Source organism: Trachinotus anak, unplaced genomic scaffold (assembly GCF_046630095.1).
Source record: "Trachinotus anak isolate AG129_WGS33_773 ecotype Australia unplaced genomic scaffold, CSIRO_AGI_Tana_v1 ptg000001l, whole genome shotgun sequence".
In the NCBI taxonomy this organism is placed as follows: Eukaryota; Metazoa; Chordata; class Actinopteri; order Carangiformes; family Carangidae; genus Trachinotus; species Trachinotus anak.
In genome coordinates this window covers 1047497-1064608 of record NW_027273852.1, presented here as the reverse complement: position 1 = coordinate 1064608, position 17112 = coordinate 1047497, and the positions used below count along the sequence as shown (strand labels likewise).

The window sequence follows — 17112 nt, the reverse complement described above, 5'->3', positions numbered from 1 at the left end:
GTTTTTTTTGATTGTTTGTTTTTTCCTAGCGCGATACAAAGAACACTGATCAATGGCTTCAACTCCTCTGTGATGATAGGTTGTTAAAGTAGACACTTTTCATTGTTGTACCTCCCTAACAATCTGTAGTTCCTTAACATTATAGTTTCTTCAACACAGGGTCCTGAAGGACCGCCAGGCTTCCCAGGAACCCCAGGTGACTCAGGAGCCAAAGGAGAGAAGGTAAGATGCTCAGTTACAGAAAAACATAATAAAGAAATATGTAAACATATTACATATATGTTTACACAAAGCACAATAAAACCGTCTCTGTTGGAATAGCATATCTTGTTCTAATAAGTCTCATTCATACAGGGAGACCGTGGAGAGGGTCAGCCTGGCCCTAGGGGACTCCCAGGACCCCCTGGACCTCCCGGACCAGGATATAGATCTGTGAGTTAATCTTGGCCTCACCCACATTCTTGACAATACCTGGACATAATTTGTATCAGCAGAAACTGCCTACTTATTTGAATGATTTAAAACTAATTTCGACTGGTTTATTTCAGACTTTTGTGGACATGGAAGGATCAGGGTTCCCTGACTTGGAATCTATTCGGGTGAGGAAAATTCACAGTTTTGTTTGATGTCTTTGTTGATTAGGGGTGGGCGATCTGATCTATCGTGGACAATCTTACTGATAGATGAATCGTAAAGATTGCGTGATTAAAAGGTGCTATATTTATATATCTATTTTTAAAAGTTCAATTGCTGCAAACCAGACCATTGTTAACGGTTAAACAGTGAGCCCATTTTCTCCGAGATGGTGGAGTTACAGTCCGCCAATGGGACGAGAAACCTGCCAGAGGTGCAATGATCAGGGCCTGGCTGGTAAGCAGCAACTGAACTTTCAAATTAAAATACTGTCATAGCGTCTCATTAATAATACCTCATATTAACTAAGTAAGAAGAGTGATTGGTTGGGACAGAAGTTGTAAAGAGAAGACGGCATTGTGGGTGCAGAGTAGTGGCAGGTGGACAAACGTCTGTAAGAAGCACTGAAGTGTCGGAAAGGTATGAATTACAACAATTGAAGTGACAGGCATTGTGTCCAGCCAACCATTTGGCAACTAGTCATGTGATCACGAGTTCAATTGAATCTCGAAGGATACTCTTGGTTCAGATCATGGATCATAATTCTACCCAAAAAGACTGTGATCTGATGTTCTGGCCAGGTCGCCCCCTGTTACACGGACTGTAACAAGCTTGTGTCAAAATCAAGGCAACAAGAAGAGAACTTGTTCATCACAGATTACTGTAAACTGATTATACCGTATGTTTTTTTGTTGTAGGGACTTCCTGGGCCACCAGGTCCCCCTGGTCCCCCTGGACCTCCTGGTCACTCTACAGCTGACACAGCATTGAGTTCTGGGGCATTTGGACCTCCAGGAAAGGACGGGGCGCCCGGTAAACCTGTAAGTGTCAATATTCTTGTCTCAATTCCATAAACTGCACTTTAGATTACACAGTCCAACCAAATCAATAACTACTGTATATCTTTTGGCCTCCAGGGTTTGCCTGGTTTACCAGGTACTGATGGCCTCGCAGGAGCTCCTGGTCCCAAGGGAGAAAAGGTAACGTCTTTGTGAAAACGGTTGTTTCTTCTCCACAGATGTCCAAAATAAATTTATTGCATTCCTCGAACTTATTAAGTATGGACATGAGATTTAACTTTTGCTAAGTAAATTTATCATTGATGTTTATTCTGACTCGTATACTTTTAAGTTCAAAATTGTACTTGCCAATAATTAACACAAGAAATATATGGCTGTATTACACCTGCTACAATAGTGTTCTCCAGGGGTCGTGGTTCCAACTGATAATAATTTGTAATATGTGTATGAATGGCCACTAAAAGTAGTTTGTAGTATCACTTCAATTCCATTGGCCATTAACCAACCTTGGGACTGATGTTGTTCAGTCCCATTACTCTGTGTGTCACCATTCATGTTGCAGTTTGAATCTTTAGGTACCGGTAAAACAGTAAAACAGGAAAACCTGTTGCTGAGAGTTTTGACAGTCTGGTTATTTACCTCCTCCTATGTGTAATGTGGGATGAACACAGCAAGGAGCAGGAGCTGCTGATGAGCAGGTGGTAAAATGACATCAATCAAAAGTAATGTTTGTAGAAACGATTGCTAAGAGGGCGCTTCCACGTTCCTGGTGGAATATAGATTTAAAAGCATGACTTGTCATCCCGGTGTTGAATCTTGGAAAGAATCCGATGTACTAAACATTCAAAGATAATGTTACATAGGCTTGTTTGAGAAGGAGGAAGCTTGTATCAACATTTACACAGTAGGACACATCTACCTGTATACATACAGTTTTTATTTTCAAATTTCATTTCAGTAACATGTTTTTTTTCTACACTAGGGTGATTCAGGTGAGCTGGGTCTTCCAGGAGCAGTTGGAGAGAAGGTAAGGATTAATTACCTTAATTTGTTTACTTTTTTTTCTCTGAAGTAGCTGCCACTTTACAGTGAGATCTACTCTCCAAAACACAACCAAATGCATATGACTGTTGCTGAAACCAGTAGACGGGAAGCATTTGTTAGACATGAGCCTGAGAAGGTAATAAATTCAGGTGTAAGTCAGTTGTGTGTTTTTGGGATACGAGACCTGTGTAAAGTGTCCTCTTGATAACTAGAATGACGTGTTGACTTTCATCCAACTAGGCCTAAAACTTTTTCCCTTTCATTTCTCCAGCCAAGCTCCTACTTTTCTTTTCTCACCAATCTGCTGCCTCACTATTTATCCTCCTCCTACTCTCCTAAGCCTTCCCATCTGCAGGTACACGTCAGCCATCAAAGGGGATTTGTGTCCTCTAACAATATGCAAATGTGTGTCAAATATTGTCGGCTACAGACCTGACGCAAAATTCAATCTGAGTGCTGGCTATGGTTTGATTTAACATTTAGTGACATCTGAATTTGGTCCCAGAGAAATGAGCATGGCTGTTTGTGCAGTTACATTATCGAATGTCTTTTGAAATACTTACTAGTACTAAACACTGCATGACACAGGTGTATGTAGTTTTGTGCAGGTTACATGAGACACTTGACAACGAAATCAAAAAACCATGTTCAGATGCATCTCACTGTGGATGAAACCTTTTGTGTTTGCTTTTATTTGACTTTTTATTTATTTTTTTATTCTGAACACTGATTTTACTTTTGTCATTCCAACCTGCAGGGAGCTCGAGGAGACCCTGGTTTACCGGGACCTGCAGGAGAGCCTGGACTGGCTGGTCTGCCTGGACCCATTGGACCAGTTGGCCAACCTGGGCCTCCCGGACCTCCTGGACCGAGTTATCGTGTTGGATTTGTAAGTTCAGGTTTTAGGTGGTGAAGATGCCTTTTGATAGAGCTGACAATATCCTATGGGAAAATCTGTATAGTGTTCTATGACAGTGTTAGGGACAGTCGACCAGAATATTTCAACAGAATAAAATATCCACTCTGCAGTAGCTCCACAGATCAGGAGTAATAATCAAGAACGAGCAAACTAAATATAACTCAAGTTTTGTCTTTTTTCATTGGGGTGGGGTCGTCTCAGTCACACCCTGCTCGTCAGTGTGTCAGATACAGAGAAGTGAAGCTGAGTTACATAATACATTTGTTAAAGTTGTACACCAGTGAATAGTCGGTTTAATCAGAATTCAATCTCAAAGTACAAGAAAAAAAAAGACAGAAAAAGCTTCTTGAAGAGTTTGTCATAAAGTCTTTGTGTGTGTTTGAAGGATGACATGGAGGGATCTGGTGGAGGTTTCACCAATGGACTTCCTGGCGTCAGAGGACCAGAAGGAAGACAGGTCAGTCCTGTGGAAGATAATATCTCTCTCTTAACATAACATGCAAACTTTAAAATGAGCAATACTGAAATGCTTTGAATATAGTTCTTAGTCTATAGAGAGAGTCTCTGATTCTAAATCTGATCAGCAGCTTTAAAGGAACAGAAATATCTGAAAATAAGATTAGTTTTCTATTTTGCTCTTGAATTAAAATGGCATCTTATGGCAGCAATATTATTTTGATGCAGTATCAAACATCTGTGACATGAGCTTATCACCACAGCCAGACTCATATTCATGAAGACATACATGAGCTGGCAAATAACCAAGGCAAATGTTGTATGTTTTCAGGGTCCTCCTGGTTTACCTGGACTTCCAGTAAGTAAAGCAGGATTTTTCCTTTTTTTGTCTTCTTGCCCCTTCTCCAGCTTACATAGTTTCTCTACTTTGATAGTAAACTTAGACTAAAACATGATCGTGTTTTGAGTATGTGACCTTATTTTGAATATCTAATCATAAATAACTCAGCCCAAGATTTAAATAAAGCCCTTGCATTGTCTAGAACAAGGAGCAAAGCCAGCACAGAAACAGAAATGAAAATAACAAAAACAAAATATAATTAAATAAGATGGATGCAAATATATGAAAATAAATACAAAATGTGAACAAGAAGCAGTGGAACAGAATAGAACAGATCAATATTTATTTACTTATGCAATGATTGTATCAAGCAGAGTATTTGAAAATATTATGGATTAAAACAATATAAATGAATTTTGGCCACTAGGGGGCAGAATTATAAACTGACAGCAACACAGCAACATTTCCCCAAGTTAGTGTGTTAGTTCGTTAATTCGTGTGTCTGCACATCCAGTAGAAACAGCACCATTGCAAAACCAGTACAGACTTGAGCTTCAGGTTTGGTCTGGTCCACATCTGTTTTGGTAGGTCACATGGTCCAAACACAAAGAGCAGAAAGTAGCTGAAAAACTTCAAAGACTAATAGTAAATAAGATAATCAGTAATAGTTACACAGTTGTCAGACCTGCAGTCACAGTTGCTTCTCTAAATATGGATTAATTTTGGATTGTCGTTCAGATTAGCTGGCTGAAATACATATCATAATACATTTGTTTTTTATGAGCATTGTGAAGTTAATTGCTGATGGAGGAGAAACTATTTTTTTCTTCTTGCTATTCCTGCTGTATTCTGTCAGCGTGTGGTACAATAACTTTCTTTTTGCATGTTTCACTGGTATAACTTGAATGTACCTCTGCAGGGTAAACCTGGGTTGCCTGGCATACCGGGTCAGAAGGGCATTGAAGGTTCTGTAGGAAAAGACGGGCGGCCAGGGCTGGATGGCTTCCCTGGACCTCAGGTAAAAGAGGGATTTTTCTACTGGATCTGTCATTCTGACAAAAAACTTAATAGTTCATGCATCACTGGATACCAGAGGTTTTATATATTGTGAAAAGAATAGTGACACAAATGTTGGCACAAGGCAGCTAGCATGAGAAAAAAATGCCAACACTTCACAAACCACTGTCCACAAAGCTTCATGCAAAGTTTTATAATAGTTCAGCTCAGTGACAATTCATCAGTCAGCTGATCAGGCTGTAGCTGCTTTAACATTTATTATCATATTGGGATCTATGACAGGTCGCACCTAATATAAACATAAACCTTCATTCTTAACTGTGGAAATAGTCGTTTATCTCAAGGTCTACTTACTAGCTTTTCCTAGGGCTTTCAGTTGCATCTCACTGTCTTCACCGCTGGGTGGAGTTTGCACAGTTGTCATGGAGATTGCTCAGTTCTTATTCATACTTAGGTCATGTGATAAAAACTGGGTAAACTCCACCAAGAAGATTAAGATTGTTAATATATCCAATACATTCTGGAAGCAGTGTATCATATAAATGTGTGTGTCAGCCATTTTTGGATCAATTCAGGTAATATCTAATGTTTGATGTGCATCTCTCATGCCATTTGTTACAACTGAAAAGAACATATTTTCCCCACTTCACTTAAAAAAGCCGATGTAAATATGAATTTTACATGAGTAAAATTTCAATTGTTAATTTTATTTTGAAAGTCTTTTGTTTCATTCTTCTTGAATTTTACAGGGACCGAAGGGTGACAAAGGTGGCCAAGGAGAGAGGGTGAATATCATTTTTAACCCTGAATATCTCTTCGTCTATATATTATGTTCACTACAAAGCAAGTGTGTGTGAGATGCTGATCCATGTGTGATATTTTCAATTCAGTTCAATTTCAATTCAATTTTATTTGTATAGCGCCAAATCATAATATACATTATCTCAAGGCAGATATTCAGTGGCTTTATAAAACACAAAACTGTGGTAAATTGACCAGTAGATGAATTTTGGTTTTGAGTGAAAGTTATTTATCGTTTTGTTTTGTGGTTTTAGGGTGAACCAGGTCGAGATGGAACCGGACTCCCGGGTCCACCAGGACCACCGGGACCACCAGGGCAAATCATCTACTCCACATCTGGAAATGTAAATAGCAAAAAGCAAACACAGTTGCTCATCTGCAGACATGCAGAATAAAGACTTTCTATCAGGCAATTTCTTACAGACTGAAAAACAAATCATGAGCATTTTTAATCAGAATTGCTTCTGTTTGTGTCTCTGCAGTTTGACGGAGTTGTCGGCGGTGCAGGGGCTCAGGTATGTATTCAGATCTGATGCTTGACATTTCAAGTGCAAATTCAACTTAGTTGTTGTGCTTGATAATGTGTGTGTACTGCAGGTTTTTGCATTGAAGTAGGACAACACTTATAACATTGATTATGCACTTGTAATTATAATTGTAGAGTGGATGGTCAGCTGAGACAAGACAGACAAACATCTTAGACTGCGATTCATACCACGTAGTGAAATGTGCAGTTAACTCATCTGTGTTGATGAGTCTGCGATTCTCTGAAAGAAGTCAAACTTTCTGGTCTTGGATTGTTGTCATTAGTGTCTGACCTTTATGAAACACAACCACCAACCACAAATTAACATCTGTTTCCATTTTAATATCCTCAGTTGTGTAACTTTCATCCAGATTGACTGAAAGCTGCTCACACATTTTAGAAAGCGCTCAGATAAATTCAGACCAGAATAAGTGGTTTGGATTTTCTTACAGTTTTGTTATCTCATCAGTGTAAGGAAGCTGAATGTAAAATGTGTTGTTTTCCTCTGCAGGGTGGGCCTGGTTTGCCTGGTCAAGCTGGATTCCCTGTAAGTCTCCCTGTCTTACATAATTTATGTACCTTCCCCCTATTATAACCGTAAATGTGAGGTATAGCTACATACATAGTTAAAGTCTGACCCTCAGCAGGTGATTATTAAAAATACATGCGTGTTTTTCCTGCTGTATTTTGCACCAAAACCAGCCAACTTTAACACTTCAATTTAACATTTGAATCAAAACATGATGACAGTTGTTGGGGTGTTTGCTTGTGTTGCCAGTCCACTGTTAGTCTAATCTGACTGAACCACACCCACACAGTCCAGATGAAGCTTGATTATCTTGAGTTAAAGGATGAGGTCAGTCTGTTTTAAAACAGTACTGTGCCTAAATGTACATGACAATAGGTCGTTCTACCTATTATAACTATACTAACTGCTACACTAATGGCCCTGATGCTTTTCCCTTGTATGTGACTACAACAAACTCAAATAGGAGTAAATCTAAAAGCTGTATCAGACCTTCTCTGCACAGAAAACACTTGTTAATAGGATCAAGTCATTGTTCCATTTTTGTTTAATTGCAGGTTTAAATCCTGTCTGCTGACTTGTGGTCCGTGTGGTGATATTTTTGATCACAAACCTTCTTTGCAATCCATTTCTTTTGAATACCCATGATGCTTCTTGATAATTAAACAGTTCAGTTTGGCATCCACAAAGCTTGGCAAGCATCGACTGCTTCTCTACTACAGTTGTACCATTACCATAACCCCAATGACCCTGTCAGAAACTCAGAATGAAAACAGATTCTAATAGGATGGATGGTGATGTTGGCTTTAATTGATGTAGGTCAACAAAGTCTGTCCAGCTGCCAAATCACTGTTAGTTTCTAAATGTCTTTTTTATTTATTTTTTATCCTGCAGGGTCCTATTGGACCAAAGGGTGACAGAGGGGACCCTGGCCCTCCTGGCTACGGACTGAAGGTAAAGTCTTGGTTATTTGTTTGTTCTACCATTGATTTAGACCCTTCTTATCATTATGACATTGCTAAAATTGAGTCTATGATGTCTCGTTCTGCTGCTCTGTGTTCAGGGTGAGAAGGGTGAGCCAGGCTTAGTAATCGGACCTGATGGAAATCTTCTGTCTCTGGAAGGGTTAACAGGTCTGAAGGTGAGTCTCACTGCATTTCTACCTGTCTGATGATCACACACACACACACAAACACACACATAAAAAAATACACTGTACATGTAAATTCATGCACATACCTCAACAACATATGTTGTTACCTGCTTTGATCCTGTGAGTACTCTGTTGAGCCCTTTGTGTTTCAGTTGTGCTTTTGCTGTTGAAACTAATCTGCTTCCTTTACCACGCTTGTAGGGAGACAGAGGACCTCCTGGGCCCGTTGGACCCCCTGTAAGTGTTTGAGAATTTCTACCTAAGATATTCAAGCTAATGTACCAAGAAATTAAATTAATTTTTTTTCACTCTCCAGTCAGCTCACATTCTCTTCTATTTGATGATTGATTGTTATAGGGTCAGTACGGGCCTTCTGGATTAAAGGGTGAAATTGGAATGCCTGGCCGACCTGTAAGTATTCCCTTCTTTGTGTCTTATGATGAAATAGCTTCACATAAATATATATACTATCTTTGTTTGCAAAACAATGACTTCAGAAAGTATTCAGATCCTTTCACTTTCCACATACTTTGTGTCATTGATTTGATTCTTATCATATAAAATATCAATCTTTGCCATCAGTCCATCCATCAGTCTGCACTCAGTAACCCACAATGACACAATGAAAATGTGTTTTTAGATTGTTTTCTAAATTTATTGAAAATCATGAATGGAAATCTTATTTACAAAAGCATTCAGTATTCATTTTCCAAACTGTGGTTAGTTTGTCTTTTCCTGTTTGCTTCATTTATCCTTGAGATGTGTCTCGGACCTGTGGCAAACTGAATTGACTGGACTCATCTGTGTATATAAGGTCCAACAACTTCCAGGACAAAAACCAAGTTATAAGGTCCAAGGACCTCTCTGTAGACATCTGTGGTAAAACTGTGGGGAGGCACAGATCAGGACATGGGATAAAACCATTTCTAAAGTATTGAGTGTTCCCAGGAGCACAGTGGCCTCAATAACTATGAAATGGAAGAAGCTTGGAACAGGACTATAGTTGGTAAATAGGTAACTGGGAACGAAGGGCCTTGGTCAGGGAGGTGACCAAGAAGTCAAAGGTCTCTCTAATAGAGCTTCAGAAGCGCTCTGCAGTGATGGGAGAACTTGCTGGACGGACGGCCATCTTGGAAGCTTTCCATCAATCAGGCCTTTGTGGTGTGACAGAAGCCACTGTGAGTAAAATTTATATGACAGCACACTCACAGTTTGCCAAACAGTATTTAAGGAACTCTTTAGGCAGAACTCCAAACTCTGCATCTGGCAAACACCAGGCCCTGTTCATCATCCAGCCAATACCATCCCTACAGTGAAGCAGGAGGTGGCAGGGACAGGGAGACTGGGCTGATATGAAGGAAGGATGAATGCAGTCAAATGCAGAGAAGTCCCTAAAGAAACTCTGAACCCGAGTGCAGGCGACCTGAGACTGGGGTGATGATTCACCTTTCAGCACAACGTTGATCTGAAGCAAACAGCCAAGACGATTCCGTAAGTGACTTCAGGACAAGTCTCTGACTGTCCTTGAGTGGCCAGACTTGTGGAGAGTTCACAGATTGTTCCCACTGCCCGAATCCAGGTGTGAAAAGCTTGTAGAGACTTACCCAATAAAGTGGGATATTTCATGTATTTGCAAAAATTTCTAAGTTGTATATTTCATCTTGTCGTTTTTGAGAGTTGATTGATAAACACAAATGGCATTTTTATCCATTTACAATTCAATCTAAAACACAATGAAGTTAAGGGGTCTGAATACTTTTTGAAGCCACTGTGAGTATCATATCCATGTTGCTGACCTAATGTATATTGTAACATTAGAATAATGACATTTTAACCTCATTGTTTCAGTTTTTCCAAATATGGGGAAATATTAATCAATGAGTTTCTCCTTTCAGGGTCGTCCTGGTGTAAATGGTTATAAGGGTGAGAAAGGAGAGCCAGGAGGTGGGGCTGGCTATGGCTACCCTGTGAGTATTACTATTATTCCCAAGAACTTAGGTAGCTGGCATGGCAGCTGCAGAAGTTAGTTAAAGGACAGTTTGACATCATCCCGTCCAGCCCTCAGGTCTTGTCTGGCGAGCTAGCTTGTTATTAGCTTATTATGCCTCCGTGCTGACAACAGCCAGAACCGCCCATCCCATTCTCACAAACACGATATCTCAGAAATACCTTGAGGGAATTTCTCTAATTTGACACATTCACTTGGACTAAAGGATGAACTGATTAGATTTTGGTGTTCAAAGTTCAAAGGTCACCGTGACCATAAAACACATTTTTGGACACAACTCATGAATTCAATAATAAGTGATGAAGGGATTATATTTTATATCCAAATGGTCAAAGGTCAACTTCATAATATTCAGCCAAAACATTTCTGGCCATTATTCAATGCAGTAACTCAGGAAGGGGAGATTGGGGCCATATTTCCTGGAACTTGGCTGGTTGGCGGAGGTATACAACCACAAGGAAGTAATTCTAGTTTTATTGTAATCAGCCTTCTTTAAACCAGGAAATTGTCTTTAGTTACTGATGATATCTTACCAGTGCCTGATGAGTCATTCTGTATCTACACCCCAAAAAGTGACAAAGAGTGAATAACTTTGTTTTCATCAGGGAGTCTCTGGGCCAGCAGGACCACCCGGACCCCCTGGACCCCCTGGACCCCCTGGGCCAGCCATTCCTTTAGACCGCTTCAATGTGAGTACACAAGATCCCAAACTTTGTACCTTGATGTAGACATTTGTATGTACCAGTTAATTTTACTGGTAGGTTGTACGACAAAGTTCATGGACCGTCTGTTGGCAGAGAGCTAAACCATATTTCGGTCAGTCACTCAGTCACTATCCCGTCTGTTTGCTCTGCTGTTAAAGTCTTGCAGGCTGGTGAAACTTGTGAGTCGGTTGTTTGTTCCATAAACCTTAGACAGATCTTTTCCTCTATTATTGCTGGTGTCACTGAGCATTTTCTTCTGTCTGTTCACAGCGCTATGATGAAACTTCAAGGAATTACCCAGGTACGACCTTCCAACACGCACAGTTTGTTGTCTCAGCCCCACATACATAAGACTGTAAGACAGAGGGGGCTTAGAATGGAGAAGTTAAGTCAATGTGCCAGTGAGGGAAGAGAGATTTAGAAAAGGTTTAAAGTGTCTGCAGAGCTAAACAGTTCAATCTTAATTTCAGTCTGATCCAGCTGCCTCAGCCTGGAGGGGATAAACTGTACTATCAAGAGATTAAACTGTCAAGTCTCAACCAGATCTGGAGAATAATCTAATAGAACATAGCTGGCATCACTATCAATGAATCAAGGTGTCACAGTTTTGCAGTGCCAATGTCAGATATACCTTTGTGATGCTGTGTCTAATTCTGCACGGTTATATATTGTATTTTAACAGTAGTTAAGGGCGAGAAAGGAGAACGTGGTGACCGAGGGGTTCCAGGAATCCCAGGTAAGTCCTGGACTTTGCATAGAATATACACACAGTACCATTATTATGTACACGTCCACTGCACTGCATGACTGCCTTGAAGTGAATTATCACTACTTAATTACTTAAACACCTTTGTGTTTTTTGTTTTTAGGAACAACCGCTAATTTTGACATTTACGCATTCAAGGTAAGCAAAGTTCTTTCTAAACCACCAGTCAGTTTAATTAATATGCTTTTTTTTTTTTTCTTACGGTTCATAAGAAAAAAACTCATCATAATGCTCAACTGTTTCCAACAGAATGAACTGAAGGGAGAGCGTGGGGAGGAAGGTGTGAAGGGAGAAAAGGGAGAGCCTGGTGGTGGATATTATGACCCACGTTTTGGAGTTCAAGGCTCACCAGGGCCTCCTGGCAAACCAGGCCTACCGGTGAGTTCAGAGAGTAAAATGACAGCACAGGACTTCTGCTGTACTTGTATATAGTAAGTGTATGAAGTACAAAAAGGTGTTTATTGTAGTGTGTGTGTCATTTTAAAATTGTCTGTAATGTCTCAGTAATGTAGATTCTTCTCCTTAATGTCAGGGACCAAAGGGAGATTCCATAATGGGCCCTGCTGGACCCCAGGGACCAGCAGGGCCACCAGGCATTGGTTACGATGGACGTCCTGGTGCGCCAGGGCCGCCTGGACCTCCAGGACCTCCAGGCTCACTTCCCGGGGCATATAGACCCAATAACCGTAAGTTTGATTACTCTATATATTTCTACATTACACACTACTGAGGACATTGTAGAGCTTTGCAGCGTGAATGAAATACAGCTTGTAATCTTCTGAGGAGTCATGCTGTCCCTCCTACAGCTAGTGCGGAGGTGACCTTAAGCTACCTTCTACTGCTGCTGAACAGTACTTGTTAAATACTGGTGACAAAGTTCACTGGAGCTTTTCACGAGCCGAATCCTTAACAAGCTTTTGTTTTAATATGAAGCCGTCAGTGTCCCTGGACCTCCTGGTCCTCCTGGCCCACCTGGAACTCCTGGTCTCTCCTCTGGCGTAAGTACCATCACTGAATTTGAATAATTGTCCTACTGATTTGAATTTTTCACTGTGAGTAATTATCCATTTTATTAGGACTAAATATCAGGTGTATTTGTTTTCCACAGGTTACAGTTTTGAGGTCATATGAGACAATGATTGCTTCTGCCAGACGCCAGGCAGAGGGCAGCCTCATCTACATCATAGACAGAGCAGACCTCTACTTGAGGGTCCGTGATGGACTGCGGCAAGTCATGGTACAGTAATCTACTTTCTTCTCATGGAAAAGCAAAACTCTGAAAACTGTAGAAATAGATCAAAAGATGTTAAAACAACTACAGCCATATAAAACTAGCCTGTCTAACAGGTCAACTCATCGGAGGGAGGTCTATAATGTTTCTTTACAGAAATATTGGCATCAGTTTTAGATGTGCCAAAAGACACATCTAAGTAAACTGCAGCTATAAATAATTTAAATATTGCTCTGTTGTTTTGTTGCTTGATTAAGTTATGTTTTTAATTTAACTGAGGGCATTTGATTGAATGGCAAAATACACAGATATTCAGATCAGGAGATTAATTCATTGTAAGTTGAGATGTCAGTATTTATTTGCTTTGTGCTTTTTTCCCCTCTCAGCTCGGAGAGTACAGGCCCTTCTTCAGAGATCTGGTGAGTTAAATTCAACAGAAGAACAAAAGAGAATAAACATATTTTGACTTTTGACATTCACTAACTGTTTAATCATTTTTTTAATCTTTGCTTTTTCATTTGTAGGAGAACGAGGTGGCAGAGGTCCAGCCTCCACCTGAGATCCTGTACCCCCAGTCCCAGGACCAGTCCCACAACAATGGAGCTGGCCATTACTCCCAGGGTGGTTCCGCCATACGTCCCATTGAGCCTCCGCCACACCCACCTGTAGACCCCAGATACCCCCCACAGTATGATCCCAGGTTCCCAGACCCCAGACACAGGGGTCAGACGGACAGAAGACTGGCCACCCCGCAGACTGACAACAGATACCCAGTCACGCCACAGAGACGACCCAGTCCACCTGTTCCATATCCTGGTGGCCACGTGGTCACATCAGCATCAGGAGTGAGTAGGGCTGAACCAGGAGAGCTCACCAACATTAATTACAAACATAAATTCCTTTATTATAGGAGAAACTGTAGGTTGTTACTTTAATGCAGGATAGTTTGGTATAAAACCTCAGCCTCAAATACTTGGGTGATTATTAAAGGGAATTTTATTTGTTTGGATGATAAAGTTAAGTCTGTTGTCTCTCATCTCTCATCATCTCTCATTTGGCACAATTGATTTGGGAGAGGTCTCTCAACAAAAGGGAACAAACTGGGTAAAATTCAGCATAAAAAGAAGTAAAATCCCCCAGACAGATTTGTACAACAGTTTATCAGCAGGAACACCTGCTTTGTTTTCCCCTCCTGTCACATCCAGACACTGCTTCCATTCAAATAGCAAAAACAGGGAAGGAGACAAATGTTTTGACTAGTTTTTGGAGTAATTGTAAGAAGAATGTGGATTCTTGAACACACGGCTATGAAGTGATAGTGATCTCCGATATAATGTGATATAATGAAACGATGATTACTGATGTGTAACAAGAGCAGATCAAAGAAAGGCTGCTATTCTAACATAAACTTTCCTTCAACAGCTACACCTCATCGCCTTGAACGCCCCTCAGACTGGTAACATGAGAGGAATTCGCGGGGCAGACTTCCTGTGCTTCCAGCAGGCTCGAGCCGTGGGCCTGAAGGGAACCTTCAGAGCGTTCCTGTCCTCTAAGCTTCAAGACCTCTACACCATCGTCCGCAGGTCGGACAGGGACAGCTTCCCCATCTTGAACCTCAAGGTGAGATACTGCTGCTGGGGAAATGGCGATATTACTAAAGGGCCTGATACAATGAGATGGCGGGTGTGGTAGTGTTTACAGTACGTTGGGCACCTACATCATGCAGACCCTGTAGGTCTGACTGCTTTTATTTAAAAAGTTTACTGGAAATTTCAGCATAAATTTAATTTATTTGGATTCTTTGTTAAAGGTCCAATATTTTACACTTTAACTGTGAACTAAAAGATATCCATAAGAAGACATATTCAAGACGAGTCTGAGAAAACGCTTCTTCGTTTTCTAAATGAATAAATACAATTTTAAAGATTTCAGGTAAACACTCAGAGAAACCAAATCCTGCAAGGTTGGATGGTGGGTCCACGTGGGCTGGGTTTGGGGAATAGGTGAGGGTAACAAAGTTACAGAAGTCCTGACGGCTCGTTCTAAGGCTCAGTGTCTGAATACAGGCTGTGTGCATTTCTCTGTGGACTGAGGCTTTGATACTCTCACAGTATTAATATAGAACCTTTATAATCAGAAAAGACATGGAAATCTCACTTTATACAATGGTTCTTTAATGGTTGTGGTTTTCTATGTTTTCATTGTTGTCCACACCAGCTTTATTCTTTGTTTCCTGCTGATTTATGAAGAACAAGGTATGAAGGAGAAATAAAATTTTGGGCATTATTTTTTCCTCCTTTCAGGACCAAGTGTTGTTCAGCAGTTGGGAGTCTATCTTTGGTGACAATGCAAGCAAAATGAGGGAGAATGTACCAATCTACTCCTTTGATGGCAGAGATATCCTCAGGGACAGCGCATGGTGAGTCTTTGTACAACAGTCAATACAGCATCTTGTGCACTGACATGTTGCCGTTTAATAGCCTAAGTTTCCTTTGTTAATCTGCAGTTACAGTTTGTACATGGGGTTTGTATTTCTGATGGGAACATGTGTGTATATAATATTCAGTGTATATATATTCTGACCTATGTGCTTGTTTTCTGCTTTGCTACAGGCCAGAGAAAATGGTCTGGCATGGATCAAACAACAAAGGCCACCGGCAAACAGACCACTACTGTGAAACATGGCGAGCAGGCGACCGCGCTGTGACTGGTCTGGCATCATCACTACAGAGCGGCCACCTCCTGCAGCAAACCTCCAGTAGCTGTTCCGGCTCGTACATCGTCCTCTGCATCGAAAACGCCCTCATGTCACAATCCAAAAAATAAATCCCGTCCATCCTCTTTTTTTTTTTTTTTTTTTTTTTTTTTGATCTGGGCCCTAGTTAAACACAGTTTTGGTGTCCAATCAGACATGTTTTTTTAAAATTCCCCAATAACACGTCTTGTGACCATGCGGCGTCCAGTGAACTGGCCCTGTGGCTCTTTGCCTGGCAGAGACACTTTGCATCGTGTGCTCCTCCCCTCCATAAACGCCAAAGAGATGGGTCCAACAGAAGGGTGTTGGTCCTTTTTCTTGGGGGCATTGGCACATATTTTCTTCAGGGGGTGGAACAACAGTGGAGAAGCTGAATGCATTCTCAAATAGTATCCATTTTTTAAAAATTCTGTATATTACATGTTTGTTGTTTGTGTTCTTTTGTTTGTGTTTTTTTTTTGTTTGTTTTTGTTTTAATTTTTTTTTTTTTTTTTTTTTTTACGTTATAAATGTTTTACCTTATGAACTGTTTTTTAAAATGCTATATCCATCCTGTTATTTTTTTTTTTCAATTTTAGGTATGGATCATTTCCACATTTTTTACAATTTCATTTTAGAATTGTGGGTTATGATGGGGTACAGCAAACTTTTAAGGACTATTTTAAATTTAAAGAAGATAATAGATATTTATTTTTAAATGAAGTTATGTAAGGACAAAAAAATGATTAGGAAAAAAAAAAAGCTAAATACCCTCATTTATTTCTACACAGCACAGAACATTTAAATCTTTTTCAAGAGCTTCTGATCAGAAACTGTGCCTTATTACACAACCTGGACTGCTTTACACGATAAGCTCACGTAGTCTACACATTATTCTACACATATGTAAATGTTACTGTGGTTTTCCTTCAGATGCTTTTACTTCACCCCAAATTTAAATGATCTTGTTGGACACAGACATTACTGTAATGAATAATCCCACATCCAGAGGCAAGATGAGCCTCTTGAATCTAAAATGATTATTTTTCCTTTTACCACTTTATAAAAAACAGAAAACCAGTGAGTAAGCTGGAAATGATTAGTTTGCTGCTAATCTGTGTTGGACTGATTGCTGTCGCCGGTGATAGGGACAGGAAAACCAGTATGTTGAGGAGGCAGTTTTTTTGCAGTAGCCTTGCATTGAATTTCAGACACTAACCTGGCCTTAGTGCTACTGATGTCTTGACTGAACCTGTGGATATCCACTTTTATAACAAAATGTGCTGTACTGTTTCTCCCAGGCACTGAATTAAAGTCTTTTTTTCAACCACAGCAGTAATGTGATGTACTGTACATCAGCCTATACAGTGTGGTGAATTATTTTATTCACTGAACCACATGGATCCAGCTCAGGATGATCTCTGATGCACTGTGACCTTGCTACATTTCACTCA

At 40.2% G+C, this 17112-nt stretch overlaps 1 protein-coding gene across 5 annotated transcripts in view; it reads left to right on the top strand.

Annotated features, from left to right (window-relative positions):
* Nucleotides 1-16990, top strand: part of LOC139625612 (collagen alpha-1(XVIII) chain-like) — a 73972-nt gene extending 56982 nt beyond the window's left edge. For 4 of the 5 annotated variants that reach the window (XM_071485988.1, XM_071485927.1, XM_071485793.1 and 1 more), the window contains 32 exons: nt 160-222; nt 355-432; nt 549-599; nt 1332-1454; nt 1551-1613; nt 2416-2460; nt 3235-3366; nt 3782-3853; nt 4184-4210; nt 5112-5210; nt 5959-5994; nt 6265-6354; nt 6493-6525; nt 7048-7083; nt 7957-8016; nt 8126-8203; nt 8417-8452; nt 8573-8626; nt 10111-10182; nt 10829-10912; nt 11198-11228; nt 11610-11663; nt 11797-11831; nt 11943-12071; nt 12226-12379; nt 12627-12691; nt 12802-12930; nt 13311-13343; nt 13449-13769; nt 14347-14544; nt 15228-15343; nt 15537-16990. In XM_071485988.1, coding sequence (XP_071342089.1) covers nt 160-222; nt 355-432; nt 549-599; nt 1332-1454; nt 1551-1613; nt 2416-2460; nt 3235-3366; nt 3782-3853; nt 4184-4210; nt 5112-5210; nt 5959-5994; nt 6265-6354; nt 6493-6525; nt 7048-7083; nt 7957-8016; nt 8126-8203; nt 8417-8452; nt 8573-8626; nt 10111-10182; nt 10829-10912; nt 11198-11228; nt 11610-11663; nt 11797-11831; nt 11943-12071; nt 12226-12379; nt 12627-12691; nt 12802-12930; nt 13311-13343; nt 13449-13769; nt 14347-14544; nt 15228-15343; nt 15537-15750 — 2811 coding nt within the window. In that variant the 3' untranslated portion in view covers nt 15751-16990. The remainder of the gene's footprint in view (nt 1-159; nt 223-354; nt 433-548; nt 600-1331; nt 1455-1550; nt 1614-2415; nt 2461-3234; nt 3367-3781; nt 3854-4183; nt 4211-5111; nt 5211-5958; nt 5995-6264; nt 6355-6492; nt 6526-7047; nt 7084-7956; nt 8017-8125; nt 8204-8416; nt 8453-8572; nt 8627-10110; nt 10183-10828; nt 10913-11197; nt 11229-11609; nt 11664-11796; nt 11832-11942; nt 12072-12225; nt 12380-12626; nt 12692-12801; nt 12931-13310; nt 13344-13448; nt 13770-14346; nt 14545-15227; nt 15344-15536) is intronic. The other variant, XM_071485871.1, reaches the window with a different exon arrangement.
* The last annotated feature ends 122 nt before the right edge of the window (nt 16991-17112 follow it).